General features: G+C 36.7%; 1 protein-coding gene and 1 long non-coding RNA gene across 3 annotated transcripts in view; one reads left to right on the top strand and one right to left on the bottom strand.

The window, feature by feature from the left end:
- rock1 (Rho-associated, coiled-coil containing protein kinase 1) overlaps positions 1–22,044 on the bottom strand; it is a 68,432-nt gene that overhangs the window by 8,932 nt on the left and 37,456 nt on the right. For both annotated transcript variants that reach the window (XM_051126438.1, XM_051126446.1), the window contains exons 5-27: positions 21,792–21,967; positions 21,585–21,669; positions 19,936–20,080; positions 19,267–19,405; positions 17,822–17,913; positions 17,380–17,530; positions 17,228–17,294; positions 17,045–17,133; positions 13,919–13,967; positions 13,654–13,789; positions 13,253–13,332; positions 12,737–12,983; positions 11,858–11,964; positions 9,931–10,081; positions 9,456–9,616; positions 9,155–9,339; positions 7,523–7,592; positions 6,475–6,578; positions 6,158–6,323; positions 5,085–5,178; positions 4,921–5,009; positions 4,140–4,331; positions 2,702–2,867 (exon numbers count right to left, since the gene is read on the bottom strand). In XM_051126438.1, coding sequence (XP_050982395.1) covers positions 2,702–2,867; positions 4,140–4,331; positions 4,921–5,009; positions 5,085–5,178; positions 6,158–6,323; positions 6,475–6,578; positions 7,523–7,592; positions 9,155–9,339; positions 9,456–9,616; positions 9,931–10,081; positions 11,858–11,964; positions 12,737–12,983; positions 13,253–13,332; positions 13,654–13,789; positions 13,919–13,967; positions 17,045–17,133; positions 17,228–17,294; positions 17,380–17,530; positions 17,822–17,913; positions 19,267–19,405; positions 19,936–20,080; positions 21,585–21,669; positions 21,792–21,967 — 2,941 coding nt within the window. The remainder of the gene's footprint in view (positions 1–2,701; positions 2,868–4,139; positions 4,332–4,920; positions 5,010–5,084; positions 5,179–6,157; positions 6,324–6,474; positions 6,579–7,522; positions 7,593–9,154; positions 9,340–9,455; positions 9,617–9,930; positions 10,082–11,857; positions 11,965–12,736; positions 12,984–13,252; positions 13,333–13,653; positions 13,790–13,918; positions 13,968–17,044; positions 17,134–17,227; positions 17,295–17,379; positions 17,531–17,821; positions 17,914–19,266; positions 19,406–19,935; positions 20,081–21,584; positions 21,670–21,791; positions 21,968–22,044) is intronic.
- Positions 14,566–16,089, top strand: LOC127175424 (uncharacterized). Its single transcript, XR_007828987.1, has 3 exons — positions 14,566–14,821; positions 15,310–15,340; positions 15,643–16,089. It is a non-coding gene; the product is annotated as an uncharacterized LOC127175424 (long non-coding RNA).

The following is a 22,044-nucleotide window of genomic DNA, read 5'->3' as shown; positions in this document are numbered from 1 at the left end:
AACCCATGGTGAATTACGTCTTTCAGGGCTGGGCACTGACACTAGTTTCCTAATTCAATTAGATATCATATTTATTCATGTGGGAATATTTCATTTTCAGTGCCAACATTTCTGATTCAATTACTACAAATGTAATGGTTTTTTTTCCTCTCTCTTTCTATAAAAGCATCTGCTAAATTAGAAGTTTTCAACCTTTAACAGAGCCAGGAATAATCCATACACGCTGAGATTGAAAACACTTATGCTAAATTAATAAACTTTAACTTTTATTACAATTATTACATGACTGAGTCTATATCTTGAGTTTGCGCTCATAAAAATACAGTTACTTGCATTACATGTTGAACTGTTTAATGCCTTACATTTTTGCATAATATAAACATGTTTGTATTAACATAGGTTGTACATATTATTAAGTCATAATTATTGCGTGCTCTGTCTGTTTGACGTGCATATGCACGTTTGTTCACGTAAGTCACTTTCAGGACTAGTCTGTATTGCTAAATGGAACTAATCATGTGACTTTCTAACATTTATAAATATGGATGCAACTGAGAAAAAAAAAGCACTTGTATCTGACACAACAAACTACATTCAACTATACGCTTATTTAGTTTGTTTAAAGTGCTAAAATAAAGCATTCACATGTTTGGCATGTTTAACTTGGGTCTTTAACTTTTTCCCGTAGCAGCTCACATTATGTCCTCTGCTATATGTCATACGCATTTTGTCTGTAAAAAAAAAAAAAAAAAGTGTTATTCTCCACTGTAAAGTGAGCAGCGCATATTTTCCAGGCACAGCACAGACTCAAATAATCATTAATCAGATTCATTCAAGTATTTTTATCAATTATAATCAATTGTATCTATTAGTTGTTGCAGCCCTAGTGCATAATTTGCTATTTGAAGTCAGGTTCTTTAGCATATTTACATATTAAAATTTTAACCAAGGCCAATAGGAATTCAGAGTAAAACCACACACACACACACACACACACTAAAAGAGTGTGACATTATATAAAACACCTCTGAAAGGTGCTCAGAGTAGGGTTAGTATAAAAAGATTTAAATTAGCAAAATATTTTTCACAAATTTCAGGAGTTTAGTATTGAATCTGAACTCATTCAGCATTTCTCTCTATCGTTATAAACACTCTGAGTAGCTTATTTCGGAGGCATCACTAAAACACAAGTAAAATGTGTTCATCAAAATAAAAAAAAAGGAATAAGAAGCAACAAAATGCCACCCAAGAGCACAATCCAGGCATAACAGGAGCCCAATCTTGAAGTTACTCACAGAGGAAAAAGATAAGGAGATAGAAAGATAAGGAGAGCAAGATGAACCGACTACACATGAGGGAGAACGAGAGATGAGAGAGGACTTTAAACACACACAATGGCAGTCGTTGAGCATGTTCACCACTCGATAACATGAAACATTCTATCATCACAGCAGTATAAAGACAATTTATGTGCACATGAAGAAAGTCTGCCAACACTTTTAATTAGGGAACACTATTTACTATTAAGTAGTTACTGATTAGCATGGATATAACTAGCACATTGTCTCTTTATTAGTACTTATAAAGCACATATTAATGCCTTATTCTCCATATATTAAATCCCTTAAATCTTAACTACAACAACTACCTTACCATCAAATAAGAAGTGAACTGAGTTTAAGTGAGTTTATTGAGGTAAAAGTCTTAGTTAATAGTGAATGTGTTCCCTAATCGAAAGCATTACTGGAAATCTAAATTTAATTAATATTATAATTACACACCTGATAAATATTCACTAACAAAACGACATTCACTTGCACAAATAATATAGCCAAGGTTTTTTTAATGAAATGCCTAGCTAATACAAACAAAATGCAGGCATAACTTTTAAATATATTTTCACATAACAAAAAAGCATTTCAATGAAATTTATTCATGAAATGATGACCAGCAAAGTTTAAATTATTTGACTCTGGATGAAAAAAAAAAGTAAACATAGGTAAAACTTTACAATAAACTTCCTTAGTTAATTACATTAGTTAACATGAACGATGAAATATTCTTCTAAAGCATTAATCACAATGTTACTTTCAACTAACATTTCTAAATCAAAATTTGCATCTGTTAATATTATTTAATGAACCTGAGCTAACACAAACTAACAATGGTGTATTTTTGTTAACTAATATTAACAAAAATGCATGAACATTGTAACAAACGTACTGCTCATCATAATTTAATGCTAGTTAATGCATTAACTAAGGTTAACCAAGGAAGGTGACTGTAAAGTGTTACCCGAATAGGTGTCATTATAATAACAAAGGCAAGCATTCTGACAATGCTGCATGCTGATTGGATAAATCAGCTCAAATACATTTAAGAATGAGATGCATAAAGTTACACATGCAGTATGTGTACACTATGAATTATAGGTAAATTGAAAAAACGGTTCTTATTTTCTGTATTTTGTTTGCTCTGCATGTTTTTTGGAACTGTATGATTTTAAATCCGTCCCAAGCACACGTGTACTTTCACGTGTGGCCAAAGCTTCAGAATTAACTGCTATTGTGGGCTTTCCAGTTTCTACAAAATCTAACCAAATACCGATTCAGATTAAAGTGACTGTCAACCTTTCTGCACCTTAATTTACCTGAGATTTCTATCTAACAGAAATGTTCATATTTTGTAAGCACATCCTTACCAGCAATGTTACTGTCTGTCTCGTCTGGCTGCAGGCTGGTGATGCTAGAGCTGTCCACGCGGAGCTGCAGGTCATTCAGTTTCTCTCGAAGCTGCTCAATGTCACTCTCCTTACTGTCTAGTTGCATCTGCAACTCGTTGCGATACGTGCACTCCTCTGCTAATTGCTGCAAATAGACAACAACAAGCTAAAATTACTAAACCTTGCGCTGAAAATCCTTTACCTGATGATTAAAAATGACCAGAATTTTTTAAATTGGTTGCATAACTCATTTTCTTTTTTAATTAGCACAGATCTAGCAATTCTTTTTGGAACTGACTGATCATAGGCCTTACTGATCTGAGCTTTTGCACCTCAATTTAGGAGTAAGAAAAGCTTTATTTTGGGATAACTTTGGCAAAGTTCAATCAAAAACTAAGGTGCAAAAGCTCATATTAAAGGAGAAGTCCACTTCCAGAACCAAATTGACAGATAATGTACTCACCCCTTGTCATCCAAGATGTTCATGTCTTTCTTCAGCCATAAAGAAATTGTTTTTTGAGGGAAACATTTCAGCATTTTGAACTTCCAAAATGCAGTTTAAATGCGGCTTCAAACGATCCCAAATGCAGTTGTAAACGATCCCAGCCGAAGATGCAAAACGATTGGTTATTTTCATAAAAATAATACAATTTATATACTTTTTAATGTCAAATGCTCGTCTTGATCTCGCTCTGCCTGAACTGTTTTTGTTCCGGTTCATGACAGTTAGTGTATGTCGAAAAACTCTCATCTCATGTTCTCCCTCAACTTCAAAATCGTCCTGTATCGCTGTTTTACCTTTTTTGTTAAGGATGTTCGATCTTTTTCCATGTTCACTTTTCAAAGACTGGGTCAGAACTTCTGCAGCGATGTAGGATGATTTTAAAATGAATTTTGAAGTTGAGGGAGAAAATATGATTGGAGTTTTTTTACATACCCTAACTGTCTTGAGCCAGAATACACAGAGTTCAGGGAGAGAAAGACAAGACGAGCGTTTGAGATTAAAAAGTATTTAAATAGTATTTTTTTTTAAATGAAAATAACCGACCCTTCTTCCTCGGCTGGGATCGTTTACAACCGCATTTGGGATCAGCATTTTGGAAGTTCAAACTTTGGGCACCGTACCAGTCCATAGTATGGAGAAAAATCCTGAAATGTTTAACTCAAACAACAATTTCTTTACGGCTGAAGAAAGACATGAACATCTTGGATGACAAGGGGGTGAGTACACTATCTGTATATTTTACACCCTGTGTGAGCAAAGTCAGTATATTTCAGTTCAAAGCAACAACATTAAAGAAAATCCTCTCTTGGTCAAAATTACCACAAAACAACATTTTCCACTGACTGGCATCAATGATAAAAACTAAAAAACAAAGCGAGTTACTTATGAAAACACTAATAAACATTAACTTGCCGCTTGCATCTCGTTCAGCTCCTTCTGGTACTTGATGGCCATGTGGTTGAACTTCTCCTTCTCCTGGTTGAGCTCCAGCTGCAGTTTACGGTTCTCCTTCTCTTTCTTGCGCAGGTCAGTGGTGCTGCCTCTCTTCTTCTGGTCCAACTTCATGTCCTTCCGGTTCATGATCTCAGCCAGCTTATTCACCGCCTGCAGTGACATGTTGAGATGTTAAGATGCAGAATGACTAAAATGTTTTATTACAGAGCTTTTCAGACTTTGTGAAACATATTTGCATGATTTGGTTCGGTTTTAATAGGCAAGACAAATAGTGTTACTCACAAATGCACAAAAGACAAAACTCTGATTTTGCCGCTTATATTTGAACAACCAGAAATTCTAATAAGCATGAAAATGCACGGACAGCATATAAATAGTAGGTAAAACTATACAGATTTGAAAAATACTTTTGAAAGTAATGTTTGGAATAAAAATGTTAATGGAAACTAAGTATATTTTAAAAATTAAGCGTAGCTGATTCCAGCTAGTTTACTGAGCACCAAACAAAATTCAAACTCAATTCAAACTAAAATGAAAGCAGAAAATCTTAAAATAAAAGTCAGATGCTGCCCATGATACCAAAACAAGCATTATATTTAGTCTACATTTGTATTTGACTATTAAAAAAATATCCTATTTCTCATATCTTGTTGATTTTCACACATTCAAATCTATACCTATATAAACATGCATTATTTATGCAAAGTGTTTTTAATGCTGTATGGTGTGGTGGTTATACCTGGGTCTTCAGAGTTCTTTCTATATTAAGAGCCTTCTCGTAATTCGCCTTTATTGTGTTTGCCAGCTCCTCTTTCCCTGCTGCAAATGCTACAGGAAGACATTAGAAAGGTTATGATAATGCACAAAGTGCATTTCCAGTTAACCGACTGGAAATAATATTACCTTCTTCTTGAGCTTGGAGTCTCTCGTTCAGTTCGGTCTTCTCCTTACTGAGGATCTCCACATCTTTGGTAAGGGTTTTATTGGATTCCTCAAGCTAAGCGAAAATGCATCATATAACCAGAGTTAACAATAAAGACTTAAAACAATAGATGGCTTGCACAATATAGAGATCTGATACTGAAAATGTAATGAAACACTAATGGACATTGTTAGGGCGCTATGATTTCCGTGGAAAAAGTGGACGGAATCACAGAATCTAGTCATGAAAATGGAATTTATAGTGTAACGCAGAATGTTACAAAATGTGTCAAAATCTGAATGAGTTAATTTAAAAGTAGGTCAGTATACTTAAATCGAATGGCGGTATGGACTAATGTCAGTGAATATAAAAACGCCATTGAAATATGAATCCTGCATGTTCTGTGATTAAAAAATAATAATAATAATTAATGTTTTATGCCATTTGATTACCGGAAAATTTTAAGAACATAATACTGAATTTCTGAACAAAACAAATCAGTTAGGGACGGGTATCCCTAACCCACAAAATGGAAAAAAACAAAAAAACAATAAGCCCCAAGAAGCTGTGGTTTACAGTGAATTTATAACAGCTAAAGACCATTGTTAGACACAACGTGAAGCAGAGTGCCTAAAACCCCCCTTAGCTGTTATACATTCATTGTAAACCACAGCTTCACGGGGCTTATTGCTTTTATAAAATGGTTATTCCACGTAGTAAGGTTTCACAAAATAAAACCGAGCAAATAAAGTTTAAAGATATTAATAAAAACATTAATCTTCCGCCAAACAATGTAGTTCCTTAGAAACAGTTATGATTGCAACAAAGTGGTCGCCAAGCAACAAACAAATGTAAACAAAGGTGTATGTTTGTAGAGTCATTTACAACGGCTTTGAACGTGGCTCAATCAATCATAATCAAGAACCGGAACTATCAGTTTTACAAAGTGGAATCCAGAAGAGTTAAAATGGAAAAAAATAAAATGGATTTCATTGGGCCCTACATTGTCCTATTCAATGAAGGATGCCTGTACTTCACTAATAGCGGCACACACCTGTCCGATGGTCAAGTCCTTCTCTGAGATCTCCTGTTTGTACCGTGAGGTGGCTTTCTTGTGCTCCTGAGAGAGTTCAAAATACTGCTCCTCCTGCAGCGCGCGGGCCAACTGCTCCGACTCTGCCTTCGTCATGGTGAGGTCCAACTGAGCAGACAACGACTCCCTGCAAAAACACGAGAAGCAGTTCACAGGATGACATTCAACATAATTGCTAAACAGCATTTCAAACACACAAGATACTCTGTTCCTTATTATTATTTTTTTTAAAAACAGCCCTTTTGCAAACGTTAATTATTGATGAGAAGGACTTTTACTTCTCTGAGTACATGTCCTGGACTTTTTTGAGAGCGTCTTGAGTTTGACGGTTCTTTTCCTCTATCTCCTCCTTCAGCTCCTTCACCTGAGTTTTATAGAGTGTCTAAAAACAAAAAACATGGCTTGAGAATATATGATGTGACACTACTAGGGACATCACAATAAGGAAGGAATAGGTATATAACAATAAGGAATATAGGTATATAAACTCACAACCAAACTGGTATTACTGGTAACCTTGAAGGGGATTTGGATGCTTTCGATTTTGCTTTTCAATTAAGGAATTTTGTGTACAGCAAATGTTTCTGTGCAAAGCAAGAACTAAATTCACTGATGGCAAAAATGCTTGCATGTGTAGGAAAACCAACATATTCATTTTCTTTGGATTAAGAAGCTTTTTATATCACAATAGCACCAAACAGGTGTCCTTATATTTTGCTTGCAAACCAAATCCTCCTCTGTGGTCTCATCAGTATTCAAATCATTTTGCCACGTAACACCGACTGAAGCAAACCTAGACACTACACAAGAATGTAACATCTTAAAGATGTGGTCAAATTCAAAAACTGCCATTTTCCGGCCTTATAGCATGAATGACGTTGAATTTTTAATGTTTTGAAACAGCTAATTTGTATACAACTGCACTGCTATTACAGTTTCATTTCCGTATCATTTTAGCAAATTCCAAAAGTTAAAAAAAAATGTTCTAAAAATATTGTAACATAGCTTGAGATATTTAAACAAAAGTGTAACAGTAATAGTTTTAAACACAAAAACTGGAATTGTTTTGAGAGAAACACATTAGACGTGCATCTGGTAACTGAGATACAAGTGGGATAACTGACTCTTCAAGACTTAATTACAGCAAATGAACCTCTGTGTGTTTGGAATTAGGTGGCTGCAATTGAGAAAATGAGATTGGAAGTGATTTCAAGTCTGGTTGCAAATTTGTACTTCAAGAAAGAGAGAAGAAAGACTAACTGGGCTTTTCACCACATTAAGAAAGAGGAAAAACACAAGTATGACCAGCAATTATGTGATACTCACTGAGAAATACTGCTCAGCCTCCAGCTGGTCCTGAAGTTCCCTCATCTGACCCTCATTTCCTCTGTACTGCCTGAGAAAATACATTTCTGTCAGTAACAGAGACTTCAGATTCACAAACAACATTCATTCAGACTTCACAACTCGAGCATGACGTATAAATAAACATTAAAATGACCTGCAGGTCCATTGTAACAGTAAACCAAACTGTTTAAAGCAAAAGTGATAAAATCAAGTGCTTATATTTTGATGAAAGTTTATGAAGACAAATCTTTTTTCTTTTTATTTAGAATTATTTAAACCGATGCATTGCTCACAATACGGTAAACCTGGATAATATAAAGAGGGTAATGATTTCACACTGAAGCAGAGAACACAAAGCTAGGCATTTTGTTGAAATGCCTCATTACAGAGTCGAAAACAAGGAAAGGTGAAGGATTAACCAGCTGTGGTCAGGCAGAGACTAATCCTTAATCCACTCGTGTAAATATTGGAAGTCAACAGTTTTAGCCTGGTTTTAAACATAATCTGCAATAATAGCTATTTCTACAACACAAAAGCATTTCAGATATTTAGTGATGTAATAGGTTTTGTGAGTAAAGCTCAGAGCCAAAACAATGAATGACGTTATAAAGGTCAGTGTTACAACTGGGTTCCAACAGAACAAATAGAAATGCGTACACTTTAACTTGCTACTTTGGTATGATTAATTATGGAAAAAATTATGTTTAAATTACCAATGCATTTAATGCACCCTGTCCCACACAGACCTGTACGTCAACTTACAATGATGCAGATGATTATGATGCAGAATTTGATGCTAAAATTCAAGATATGAGGGCACAAAGCCCCAGTAGGAGTTTTTGTCTTATATTTATAGTATGTAATTTAATCTAACAATAGCATGTGCTAAAGACTGCTTTTTTCCCCCAATATCTGCATGACTGCAATGTGCAATATTGTCCATTTTGCTATAGACGTTTTCAATGGCAACAACATAAACAAACATTACTGTGCATGCACGCTTTTATGGCCCAAACTTAACTTCCAGTAGACTTCGAATCAATAACAATGGAGTCCCTCTAGAGTAGATTACTTCTGATGACAAGCGAAATATATAATAAATAAGTTGCATTTGCTAGCAAGTTAAACCTATGTCTTGCCTGACTGCCTTTCTCCCACAGACTTACACTGTATGTGTGGTAGCACCGTTCACATTTACAACTCAGACGGGCTGACTGAAAATGCAAATTCATTCTTTGCCAGCAGGAGGCGCTTTTGGAGCGGCAGAAAAAGAGGATTGCAAGTTAACTTCGGCCAGGTGCGTGCGTCCGGTAAAACCGACTATATTTCACCAACTGAATGTTGTCCAATTAAAGCCACAGCAGAACTGCTTTTCTCATTTTAGACAATGAGTTCACATGATCTTTTTTGAAGTAATTTCTCACCCTGAAATAATGTATGATTTTTTGAAAATTTTGAAAATTGAAAACTTTAAAAAAAGTGATAATTTTAGTCTTATTTTAAGTTTAGTCTTATTTAAAAAAAATAAAAAGAATTAGGAGATAGATTTGTACTCTATTCATAGTGTATATTCATGACCATTTCGAGCGCAGAAGAGACAAAGCAACATACTTGGTGAGCTGTGCCAGCTGGAACTCAACAGAGCGTTTGTTCTCAAGGGCCGCATTGATCTCCTGTTTGAGTTGCTTCTCTGATCCTTTCAGGCGTTCGGCCTCCATCGTCCAGTTTTTCAGCTCATTCTGGGCCAGAGCACGCTTCCCAGACTCCTGCTCCAACTGCACCCGCAGTTCCTTCACCTAGTAGAGTGGAGAAAAATAGAAAGACAATGAATTTGAGGTTTGTAATCTTTGTCAAGCAAAGCTTTTTAGCCTTAAGTGAGGTGTGTGGGGTCAAACTGTGGGTTCACGCTCACCTCTTCCTCCAGCCTCTCCTTCTGCTTCATCAGCTGCTCCATCTTCTGCACAGACTGCTTGAGATCAAACTCCAGCATGGAGCACTGCTTCTCTACCTCCACCACCCTGCTCTCCGCTCGCATCCGCAGCGTGTTCTCTTCCGACACCTTCTGCTCCACCGCTGCACAGAGGAGAGGTGTTCGGTATTTTTAGAGAAAGAGGGATGCTTCAGTTTCAAGTCAAAATAAAATGCAAGCTGCTACAAAGTAGCAAAGCAAGACTTTTATTTGAATAACAACACAGGGAGTACTTTCTCTAAACTTATTTGATAGACTTGTAATGTCTAATAAGATGCTATTAAAATAAATTCTGCTGTTTTATATGCATTAGCGTGAAATCCTGGAGGTGGTGTCTGGGCACGCAGCGAAACGAGACGCCGTACGGTGTCTGGGCACGCAGCAAGATGGTCGCAGCACGTCTCGCACGCACACATACCGTGCATAGCAGCTGACTTGGTCTCCTCGATAGACTCGTATTTGTCTGTGAGTTGAGCTTTCGTAATGCGATGCTCTGTCATTTCCTGATCCATCCGCTGCTGTAGAGTCTTCAGCTTGTAGTTCAGGTCGATTTCCAGACTGTTCTTCTCCTAAAACGCAGAGAACATAGAAACACTGGTTAGTTCAGTCATAAAACTCAAAGGCGCAAACTGACATGCTCCTATTTCTGAACTACACTAACTTTCATACACTAGCAGAAAAACAAAAATAAAAAAAATCCGAAAAGAAAAAAAAAAAAATTGCTTTAGGGGTTACAACAGCTTGTCACTGAGGCAGTACCTTTATGTGGTTACAACTTTCGTACCTTATCTATAATTAAAAATTGGTAATGTACAGTGGTGACCAGAATTATTAGAACACAGTATTTTCACCAGCTAAAAAAGGTTCAAGTCAATTATTTTTATCTTTTGCTGTAATGTGTCAGTAGTTTACATTTCCAAACATTTATTTTGCCATTAGTTGTAAGATTTTTGTTTGCACAAGGAGTCTGACAGCAGGCAGTGCTCCACACAGAGATCTGATCTCATCATCACCCAGTCTGTCTGGAACAGTGTTGGGGGTAACGCATTACAAGTAACGCGAGTTACGTAATCAGATTACTTTTTTTCCAAGTAACTAGTAAAGTAACGCATTACTTTTTAATTCATTAGATTTAGAAAATATCTGAGCTACTTTTTTTTTAAAAAGTAACGCCAGTTACTGGTAAATGTTTTCCCATTTATTGACTGACAAGTCTCCTGTCCCCAAGTTGAGAGAAATACAGAGGTGTTCTGTACGTTGTGTAAACATGATGTTACTGTATTTCTAAACTAAATGTGAACATGCATTAATTCATCTCACTCAGAAAAAACAGATTCAGTACTCATCAAAATGAATTAAAACAGTGAAATGTAAACTGAGAATATGATGAAAACCTGCAACAATATGTTAAATAACACAGATTTCCTTTATTTATTTAATGTCATTTTATTAACCAATGTTATTGCTACTGACCTTTGATGATCCAGTTCAACCATACTAATAAGCAAAAATGACTTTAAATAAACTAAAATTCATTATTCATTTTATTTTTTGGTGTGAAAGCCAGGGCTTTTACATTTGCTAAAAATACAACCATTTATATTAAAATAAAACAAGCAAGCTCTGCCCAGATTTAAAAAGTAACGCAATTGTAACTCAAAAGTAACATACCACATTACTTTCCATATAAAGTAACGTAATTAGTTACTTTTTAGACCTTTCAAAAGACCTACCCGAAAAATTATGCACAAGTGCACATAGGGAAAAAACTGCTTTAAACGCAAAGGATGATCACACCAAATGTTGATTTAATTTAGTTAATAGAAGTTAACTGATAAAGAAAATCTATTTGTGATACAATTTTTACAGCACATTTTACAGCATTTTTACACACATTTTTACAAGTGCCTAAAACTTAACAGTACTGTAGCTTTGTAGGTAGGTTTCTTGAAGTGGATTTAGTCTGTCTGAGTTTGTTCTGTTTCTTCATGTCATTCCAGACAGACTGGATAATCATGAGATCAGATCTTTGTGTGGAGCACTGGCTGTTTTACAAACAAAAATCTCACTGGATTGTTACAATTATTGGCAAAATGAATGTTTGGAAATGTAAACTGATATTTTCTACTGACACACTACAGCAAAAGATAGAAATAACTGACTTAAAACCATTTTTTTAGCTGGTGAAAATACTAGTGTTTTAATAATTTTGGCCACCACTGTAATTTACGGTCATGTAAACTGGTACAAAAGGTCACAGACCCCTAATAGACGGCAATTATTTTATGCATATCTACAAAATTACGTGCATAGTTTTAATATTATGATGATAAAAATAATAGCACCTTCTCAAGAACGTTACATCTGTCCTGCACTTGTTTCCTCTCCAGCTCCACTTTAGACAGACTGTGTTTCAAGTTCTTGTTGTCCTCCTGCAGACCTGTGATACGAGCTTCATAGAGACAAGAACAGAAATTACATCACATTGGATCATCACAATATTTGCAAAGGCAATGTCTTGAAATTTAAAATGCAGCATTTTCTCAATTTAAAAGATCTCAAATTTTACACGCAGAGCCGTTTATCAATCAACAGTGGGCCAATCATAAGACCTTGGAGGCGGGGCAAGCTATGCCAGATTTTGTTTATTTTGCGCTGTACTTTTTTAAAACAATTCCTAAGAGCAGCGTCTCATGTTTTTAGATGCAAAGATGCGTTCTGTGTGAACGGCCAATTATGCTTTTTTTTTTTACCCTCAATCTACTCTCCATTCAAAACAACAAAGCAAAAAACTGATTTTTGACAACTTTGCAGATTTACAGTTTTAAGGAAAAACTGAAATATCACATTGAGAAATATTCAGATCATTTGTTAAATTATTTGAAATTTAGCTCAGATGCATCTCATTTCTCTGGATCATTCTGAGATGTTTCTACACTATTTCTAGAGTAGATCTGTGGTGAATTTGAATGATTGGACGTGATTTGGAAAGGCACACACTTGTCTATATAAGGTCTAACAGCTAAAAACAAAAAAGGACTCTTCCAGGGGATCTGGGGAGAATGGCCTTGGAAAGACAGGCAGGCAAGAACCTGATCACTCTGACTGAGCTCCAGAGATCATCAGTGGAGACAGGACAAACTTCTAGGACAACAATAACTTCAACTCAAGCTTTATAGCATTTTATAGCAAGACGGAAGCAAATCAGTCAAATCAGGGTTTACCTTGCAGTTCTCTGATCTCCTCTGAGCCTTGGCTGCAGGTTCGTCTCTCTGTGTCTAGCGTGGTCTGCACTTGAAGCAGCTCTTTTTCCAGCTGTTGTTTGACGCTCTCTGCTGCGCGGCTCTTCTCCTGCAGCTCACGATTCACGCTCTCCAGCTGGCTCATGGACTTTACCATCTCCGTGTGGCTTTTCCTTAAACGCACCACCGTGTCAGACTCAGCCCGCAGAAGGTCATTGGCTTCCCTCAGCTATGAGAACAAAGTTGTGTGAGTTGTGTGTCATGTGGCACAAAAGATCCATAGAGCCACAGTATGTGAAGTTTAAAGAAATCTCAAGAACGGCTTGTATATAATACCTACACACACATGCTTATACGTAATGTAAAAATACGTAATATACATGCAAGTACTTATTAATTTTTAGTACTTACATATATTGTACATATATTAAATGTACATCACCTCCTTGTCTAACTCTTAAAATTTTATAACTCCACAAGTGTTCTTGATAAGCTTACTTGGTTCTGCAGCTGGGTGACCTTTTCATTGTTTTGACTCATTTTCCTCATGTCTTCCAGCTGCTCCTTCAACGTAGACACTAGAAAAAAGGAAATTAAAGTTTTTAGAAATTAAAGACATAATATGGGGGATCTTTCATTTTTCCTTATAACATGTTAACAGAGCATTGAAATGTGTATTATAATGACCTACATGGCACTTGGCTGATAGGCCCATGGTCCTGTTTCCATTAGCTAATTTACAGATCAACATAAATCTGACATACAAGTCCGGCTGCTCTTTGCAAACACAATATGACTGTGAAAGTTTATTTAAGTTTTGCCGCTTACTCAGGTAAACTGCATAACCTGCTTTCTGGAATACCCCCATGGTACATTGGAATGAGACACCAAATCCTCACCCTCATTCTCCAGATTTCTTCGTTTTTCAGCCTCCTGTTCAGCCTTTCTCTGATGTTCTGTTGCTCGGTGCTGAATCATGATCTTGTCTTTCTCCAGTAAAGACATGTTGGCCTCCACACTCTTCCTTAGGTTACTCTGAATCATGGCAGGACAACAGAATAAGAAACCCAAGTTTTAACAGATCTATTAGAGACTTGTTTACAAAATGCATACCCTCTGTAATTATTCACATTCATGTTTTAGAGATTAAATCATTTTACTCACCTCCTCATCTAACTCTTTCATTATCTTGTCTAGCTTTGTATTGGATGCCCTGAGGGGGAAACAAATCAAAGAACAGATTTCAAAGTCCTGATTTTACTGTGAGATTTTAAATTTGGTTTGGACATAGGGAAGTTTAAATGAGCAAAGGTAGACGGAGTATTGAGGATGGATGGCTGAATGAAGAGTTTGATTTAAGATGGATGTTGGATGGTCTCGTGATAGACTGTTGTACTGTGTCTGGATAGGTGAGGGGTTTGTTTTAGGTAGATGGCTGAGGTGTTTGATTGGTTTGAATAGGGTGTTTGGTGACAGATGGGTTGATGGTGTTTGGTTTTGGATGGATGGTTTAGGTGTCTGGTTTAGATCTGATTGAATGAGGTGTTTGGTTTTGGATAGATGGATGTTGTGCTTCCATGGTTTTGATCTGTTGTTTTGGTTTTGGATGGATGGATGGAAGAAGTATTTGATTGATTGATTGGGTTTGGTTGGATGGATGAGGTGTTTGATGGATGGATGGAAGATTTTTGATTGGTTTTGGGTGGATGGATGAGGCGTTTGATTGGTTTTGGGTGGATGGATGAGGTGTTTAACTGGTTTTGGAATGATGGATGGATGGATGGATGATTTGTTGTTTGGTTTGGGTAGGATGGATGAGGTGTTTGGTTGGTTTTGGTTGAATGGATGAGGTGTTTGATTAGTTTTGGTTGGATGGATGAGGTGATTGATTGGTTTTGGGTGGATGGATGAGGTGTTTGATTGGTTTTGGTTGAATGGATGAGGCGTTTGATTGGTTTTGGGTGGATGGATGAGGTGTTTGATTGGTTTTGGTTGAATGGATGAAGTGTTTGATTGGTTTTGGGTGGATGGATGAGGCGTTTGATTGGTTTTGGGTGGATGGATGAGGTGTTTGATTGGTTTTGGGTGGATGGATGAGGCGTTTGATTGGTTTTGGGTGGATGGATGAGGTGTTTGATTGGTTTTGGTTGAATGGATGAAGTGTTTGATTGGTTTTGGGTGGATGGATGAGGTGTTTGATTGGTTTTGGTTGAATGGATGAAGTGTTTGGTTTTGGATGGATGGATGAGGTGTTTGATTGTTTTTGGTTGAATGGATGAAGTGTTTAATTGGTTTTGGTTGAATGGATGAAGTGTTTAATTGGTTTTGGTTGAATGGATGAAGTGTTTAATTGGTTTTGGTTGAATGGATGAAGTGTTTAATTGGTTTTGGATGGATGGATGAAGTGTTTGATTGGTTTTGGGTGGATGGATGAAGTGTTTGATTGGTTTTGGATGGATGAAGTGTTTGATTGGTTTTGGTTGAATGGATGAAGTGTTTGATTGGTTTTGGTTGAATGGATGAAGTGTTTAATTGGTTTTGGATGGATGGATGAGGTGTTTGATTGGTTTTGGTTGAATGGATGAAGTGTTTGGTTTTGGATGGATGGATGAGGTGTTTGATTGTTTTTGGTTGAATGGATGAAGTGTTTAATTGGTTTTGGTTGAATGGATGAAGTGTTTAATTGGTTTTGGTTGAATGGATGAAGTGTTTAATTGGTTTTGGATGGATGGATGAAGTGTTTGATTGGTTTTGGGTGGATGGATGAAGTGTTTGATTGGTTTTGGATGGATGAAGTGTTTGATTGGTTTTGGTTGAATGGATGAAGTGTTTGATTGGTTTTGAATGAATGGATGAAGTGTTTAATTGGTTTTGGATGGATGGATGAGGTGTTTGATTGGTTTTGGGTGGATGGATGAGGCGTTTGATTGGTTTTGGGTGGATGGATGGATGAAGTGTTTGATTGGTTTTGGGTGGATGGATGAGGTGTTTGATTGGTTTTGGTTGAATGGATGAAGTGTTTGGTTTTGGATGGATGGATGAGGTGTTTAATTGGTTTTTGTTGAATGGATGAGGCGTTTGATTGGTTTTGGGTGGATGGATGAAGTGTTTGACTGGTTTTGGTTGAATGGATGAAGTGTTTGATTGGTTTTGGTTGAATGGATGAAGTGTTTAATTGGTTTTGGATGGATGGATGAGGCGTTTGATTGGTTTTGGGTGGATGGATGAGGCGTTTGATTGGTTTTGGGTGGATGGATGAGGCGTTTGATTGGTTTTGGATGGATGGATGAAGTGTTTGATTGGTTTTGGTTGAATGGATGAAGTGTTTGATTGGTTTTGGATGGATGGATGAGGCGTTTGATTGGTTTTGGGTGGATGGATGAGGCGTTTGATTGGTTTTGGGTGAATGGATGGTTTGATTGGTTTTGGGTGGATGGATTGGTGTTTGATTGGTTGGATGGATGGATGAGGTGTTTGATTGGTTTTGGGTGGATGGATGAGGCGTTTGATTTGTTTTGGGGATGAAGTGTTTGATTTTTTGGGTGGATGGATGAAGTGTTTGGTTTTGGATGGATGGATGAGGTGTTTGATTGTTTTTTTTGTTGAATGGATGAGGCGTTTGATTGGTTTTGGGTGGATGGATGAAGTGTTTAATTGGTTTTGGTTGAACGGATGAAGTGTTTGATTGGTTTTGGTTGAATGGATGAAGTGTTTGATTGGTTTTGGGTGGATGGATGAGGTGTTTGATTGGTTTTGGTTGAATGGATGAAGTGTTTGATTGGTTTTGGTTGAATGGATGAAGTGTTTGATTGGTTTTGGGTGGATGGATGAGGCGTTTGATTGGTTTTGTGGATGGATGAGGTGTTTGATTGGTTTTGGTTGAATGGATGAAGTGTTTGATTGGTTTTGGATGGATGGATAGATGTGGAGTTCACATGCTTACAGGATTACAGGATCTTGTTTTAGATGATGGATTGATGAATGGATGAAGTATTTGGTTTTGGATTGATGAGGTGTTTGGTTTTGGATGGATTGATGAGGTGTTGGATTCGGTTGAATATAGTGTTTGGTGATGGATCAATAAATGGATGAGGTGTTTGGTTGTGGATGGATGACGTGTTTTTTGGTTTTAGATGGATTGATGGATAGATGGATGAGATGAGGTGTTTGATTGGTTTTGGATGGATGGATGGAAGATTTGTTGATTGGTTTGGGTTGATGGATGAGGTGTTTGATTTAAAAGGAGAGATAAATGGTTACAAACAGATAAACAAACAAACAGATAAACACCTGCACTTCTGCTCCATCTCATCTCTCAGCTGCATCTCACTGTGAAGTTGTTCTTCTAGCTGATAAATTCTCTTCTGAAGATTCTCCAACTGAGAGATCAGAGAAACACAATCAGTCATCCTCACAGTTTAAGAGACACTCTGACTATTATAATGCTATGAAACTGATTATTTTTTATCGTACATGACTCTTATCTTCTTTTGTCGAACTGCGTTTGTCACTTGTCTTTATAGCTGGTTCCCGAGGAAACCTGACAGAGAGTCAATAATTGATTAATTTAGCACAAACATCTAGACTATAAGCACCGACTGTCTGCTCTGAATCTCAGTACTCACTGGTAGTAGGTAAAGCCCACAAACGGAAGCTGGTTGCCTACAAATGCTTTAGGAATGGGGAACGTCTCCTCCTCTCCTTTATCCTCCTCAATGTCATCAAAATTGCTTGTGTCTACATCACTGCTTAACTCCGGCACCACTGGGGCAGCAGCTACATTTAACAACACAGTAGTGCATTGTAAAGAGAACAAAAAAAATGATGCAACAAGCACAAAAACGTCAAGGATGATTAAAGGCAGGTACAATTTCAGATCAGTTCAGTTGTTGGTATACTGGTGTCTCTACTCAGGATTACAGCAAATCATTTTGTATTTATACATTCATAACTCGACTTGACTTGACTTGATAAATGGGATTTAAAAGGTACGAGTAACTCAAAGTATGAGACACGTGATTTTGAGATAATTTAAAAAGATAAGAAAAGATCAGAAGCTAAACTCACTGTCTCTGATGTTCTCCCATGCCCACTGGTCGTTCTTGAAAAAACTATGCCGTTTGATTTCGTCGACTCCATTGCGTCCTAACCGCACATCCCTATTGAGAGGAGATGAGATTAGCACAATGTATTTTGAGCAAACAAGGCTTTGTTCACTTCTTGATATGTAACAGAACAGTAATGAAAACATATAGTCTTGCAAACAGATCCAAAGCGAGTTTGTACTCAATCTTCTATATATATATAAAAAAAAAGGTTTGATATGATTCTTTAGGGTCTTAATGAAAAGTTTATAATATACTTTGGTAAAATTTTTTTTTTTTTTTTTTTTTTGTTTTTTATTTTGTCAAAATGAGCTCTGCAAAAATCATTCCATTCTGATGGATTGTTCCTTTAAATGTTAATGATCTCTGCTCACCCCGCCCCTCTCTTCTCTCTGTGGAGTGACAAGCCTGTTTACTTTAGCCACATTTAGCGCATTTAGCCGCGAAACTTGCCAACGTTTAGTAAAGGTGACTGCAGCGATTAATAATAAAAAAAAAAAAAAAAACCCTTGTCCTCACTTCTGCTGTAAGTGAAGCTGGATCATGAATGATTTGCACGAACATAGACGCATTTACGTAGGTTGGGAGGTGCATTCCCTTCACAAACAAATGTAATCCACTGTAATCCACAATCTTCATGTCGGAAGTAAATGACGACCACTATGTTCATTATTACATCCAGCAACACAACAACTCAATCACTCAATCTGAGATATTCTTGTCTAACTTACATCCCTGCTCCGGCATCAAAACAATGGAGGTTGGACTGTTACAACTGATGTAAGGCAGGTCTGAGGTAAGACACTCATGTCAATCAACTATCGTGGAAGCAGCCTCTGTGGGTGTGATGCCACACCGACAGGCATCTGAGAATGGCTCGATTTAAAAAAAGGGGATATTATTTTTACAGATTAATTAAAAACCACTGCATGCATTTTTTATCATTATAGGGTAGATTTGTACATACACTGCCAACACACATTAATGTTCAAACAACATGTAACAGTGAACTTTGCATCCGATGACCCCTTTAAAATAACGAAAAATAATGAACAACCACAGTGCAAGAACCAAATTATTTTGTAATACTCAGTAAGCACAAACAGTGGTGTTTGATGCATCTTATAGAATATCAAAACTGGTCCCTCTTACAATGTAAGTCTAAGGAATTTTTCATTGCAAGCCAGATAAAAGTAAGTCTGATCAGAGAGATTTGGGGTATCGTTTATGTCTGTAGCAATGTTTAATATTTCAAGTAAGGTGTTTAATTCCCTCTATTTTGAGCAACAGTAGTGGGGATGTTGGCGTCAGCTGTGTCAATACTATAAACTAACCATTTTCTACAAGTTTTTTCAGTGGTTGATATATTAATCTTCTGCAGTTTAAAAGTGTTTTTTGCATGCAAACCTGTCTGTGAGGAAAGCACAGATGAGGCTTTTTGCATCCTTTGAGATGTCGCTGTCATCGGGGAAGGTCAGGGCATTCTTGTGATTCATGATTTTGCTGTAGGTGCCCACGAGAGAGTCAGCGTAGAACGGCGTGTCACCTGAGGATACATTAAACAACACAGACCTTTATTCTTCTGAATGCCTCCTCTATTCCTAGCTCTGTGATCTCACCATCTGTGGGGAAAGCTCACATTCTTAGAAATTTGTCTTTGGCTTTATACAGTTTAGTTTTTGAGAGTTTAAAGTTGAGCCAAAATGCAGTTACTCTGCTGGGACGTCCCCTCTGGTTGTAGGGATCCATGCTCAAAAGTGCAGCTTTTAATAGACATGAGCACTCTGGGGGTTTGAAATGTAAGGATAAAAAGGCAACATGATTTTCTAACGAGTTGTCCTTGCACAAACACTGTGCACTGTGATTTACAAACAAATGGCTTATAAGCAGGTTATTTTAAGGAGTCACTCAAGTTACCAGATTAATTCGGTCTGATGAATTTTTCACTGCATGAGGAGAAAAGCATCACACATAGCAGAATGTGCAAACAATTAAACACAGTGGTGATTTACTGGTAAACTTCTCACTGCAAGGAGGAACAGAAAGTGTTGTGGTTGCACTGATGCTAAAACTCACCGACGAGCATCTCATACAGGAAGACCCCCACAGACCACCAGTCACACTCTCGGCCATAGTAACCGTCTCCTCCCTGCGACTTCAGTACCTCTGGGGAAATGTAGTCTGGAGTTCCTACTGCTGTGTCACATCGTACCATTCCATCCTGAGAGCGGGGCAAACAAAATAATAGAGTCTAAAGCAGAACTGAAAGAATGCTAAATGTGATTGAAGAAATGCTTCAGGCTTGTTCAACTTGTCATTCACAGGGTTCAACAATGCAAGTGTTTCTCACATGTAAAAAATACTAAAAATAGATGTGCAAAAAAATTATTAGCAGCATGTGTGCGAAAAAAGTAGAAAGTCTAAACAAAATTAGTTTTATGAAATTTATGAAGTATTCTTTAAGGAATCACAGTGCATCCTATGTGATTATTAAACACAAAAAGCCTTTGACTGAATTAAATAAAGTCAAATGTTCTACAGGTTTGTGCTTTAGAAAAATTCACCGCCAATGAATTCTGCACATTGCACTGCACTTGCTTATAGTGCTAAAATATCACAATACTACTACTGAACCGATACTACGAAAAAAGTTTTTCAGGCTTGTTTATAATTAAAAGTCCTATATTAAGCATAAAGGTTTTTTTCTGGGCATTATTGGCATTTTGGTTATAGAATAAACTGTCTCTGTCATTTAAATAAATGCTAACTTTTGTAGCTTCTGTCAGGTGTTTTCATCATTCTAATAATAATAAATGTTTTTTTGAGCAGTAAATCAGAATATTATAATGATTTCTGAAGGATCATGTGACTGGAGTAATGATGCTAAAATTTCAGCTTTGAAAACCACAGGAATAAATTGTTTTAAAATATATTCAACTAGAAATCAGTTATTTTAAATAGTAAAAATATTGCACATTTTTACTGTTTTGCTGTATTTTGGATCAAATAAATGTAGGCTTGGTGAGCAGAAGAGACTTTTTAAAAAAAAAAAATTTAAAAATCTTACTGTCCAGAAAACTTTGACTGATAATACACAATGATCTATATCATGTAGCTTATACAGTTGAAAGGTGGTTTATACCGTTTTTTACAACTGTGTTTAAAAATATATATTTTCAGTTACATTGACAATTATGAAGGTTGGCTATTTTCAATGCCATTCTTAATTTTTCAAAATTATATTATTTGATTAAGTAATAATAATGGTCAGTTCTCATATATTTGTACACTGGAAAGCAGACACAACAATGTGAATCTGTCAGAATAAAATTACTTTTATTTGAATGGCAAATATAAAATGTAAACTGCAGAATTATGTTTATCTCAAATAATAGCTGTTCAATAATCAGCTTATCTTTAGCAATGAATAATATTCTTGTTATGACAAATCTGTGCATGTTTAGTTTTTGTTATTGAACAAGAATAATTTTGTGCATTTTTGTGCCAGATGTCAGCATCACGTTCAGCTTTTTTCCCCATATCTCATAGTGAGTGTTGTAATTTTAAGACAATGTGTCAAGTTAAAACTAGTTCTAAACTTCTAAAAATGAATCTTAGGACTTCCACGTTCTATTATGCTTTGTAGGGCTTCCTTGAGATCAACTGGTCATTTAGACAACCCAGTGACTCTTATGAAAATGTGTGGTTGTGCACAGCCCTAGTACCTTGTTCATTTTCATGCAGGTCCCAAAGTCTGCCAGCTTCAAGTGGCCTGACTTGTCTAGCAACATGTTGTCTGGCTTCACATCCCTGAGACAAATTTTAAACGAAAACACACAGGTTATTTACAAAAAAAAAAAAAAAAAAAAATCTCAAGCAAGTAAGAACACCAGCAGAAACAATGAAAGAGCTGTTTAATGTATGAATGAGACCTGTGAATGAAGCCCATGGAGTGGATGCAGTCCAGTGCCAGCACAACCTCAGCAGTGTAGAAACGAGCCCACTTCTCAGGCACGTCGTAGTTGCTCATTAGGTTGACCAGGTCTCCACCTGGCATATACTCCATCACCATGTAGAGGTAGCGGTCGTCCTGGAAGGCATAAAACAGCTGGACGACAAAAAAATAAAGTTAATGATACAGCAAAATGACTTTGTTGTAGCTGTAAAGCTCTAGGAGGAGTCAGA

The sequence above is a fragment of the Labeo rohita genome, chromosome 2 (assembly GCF_022985175.1).
Source record: "Labeo rohita strain BAU-BD-2019 chromosome 2, IGBB_LRoh.1.0, whole genome shotgun sequence".
Classification (NCBI taxonomy): domain Eukaryota; kingdom Metazoa; phylum Chordata; class Actinopteri; order Cypriniformes; family Cyprinidae; genus Labeo; species Labeo rohita.
Note: the sequence above shows the minus strand (reverse complement) of the source record. Positions and strands in the feature narration are given on the sequence as shown.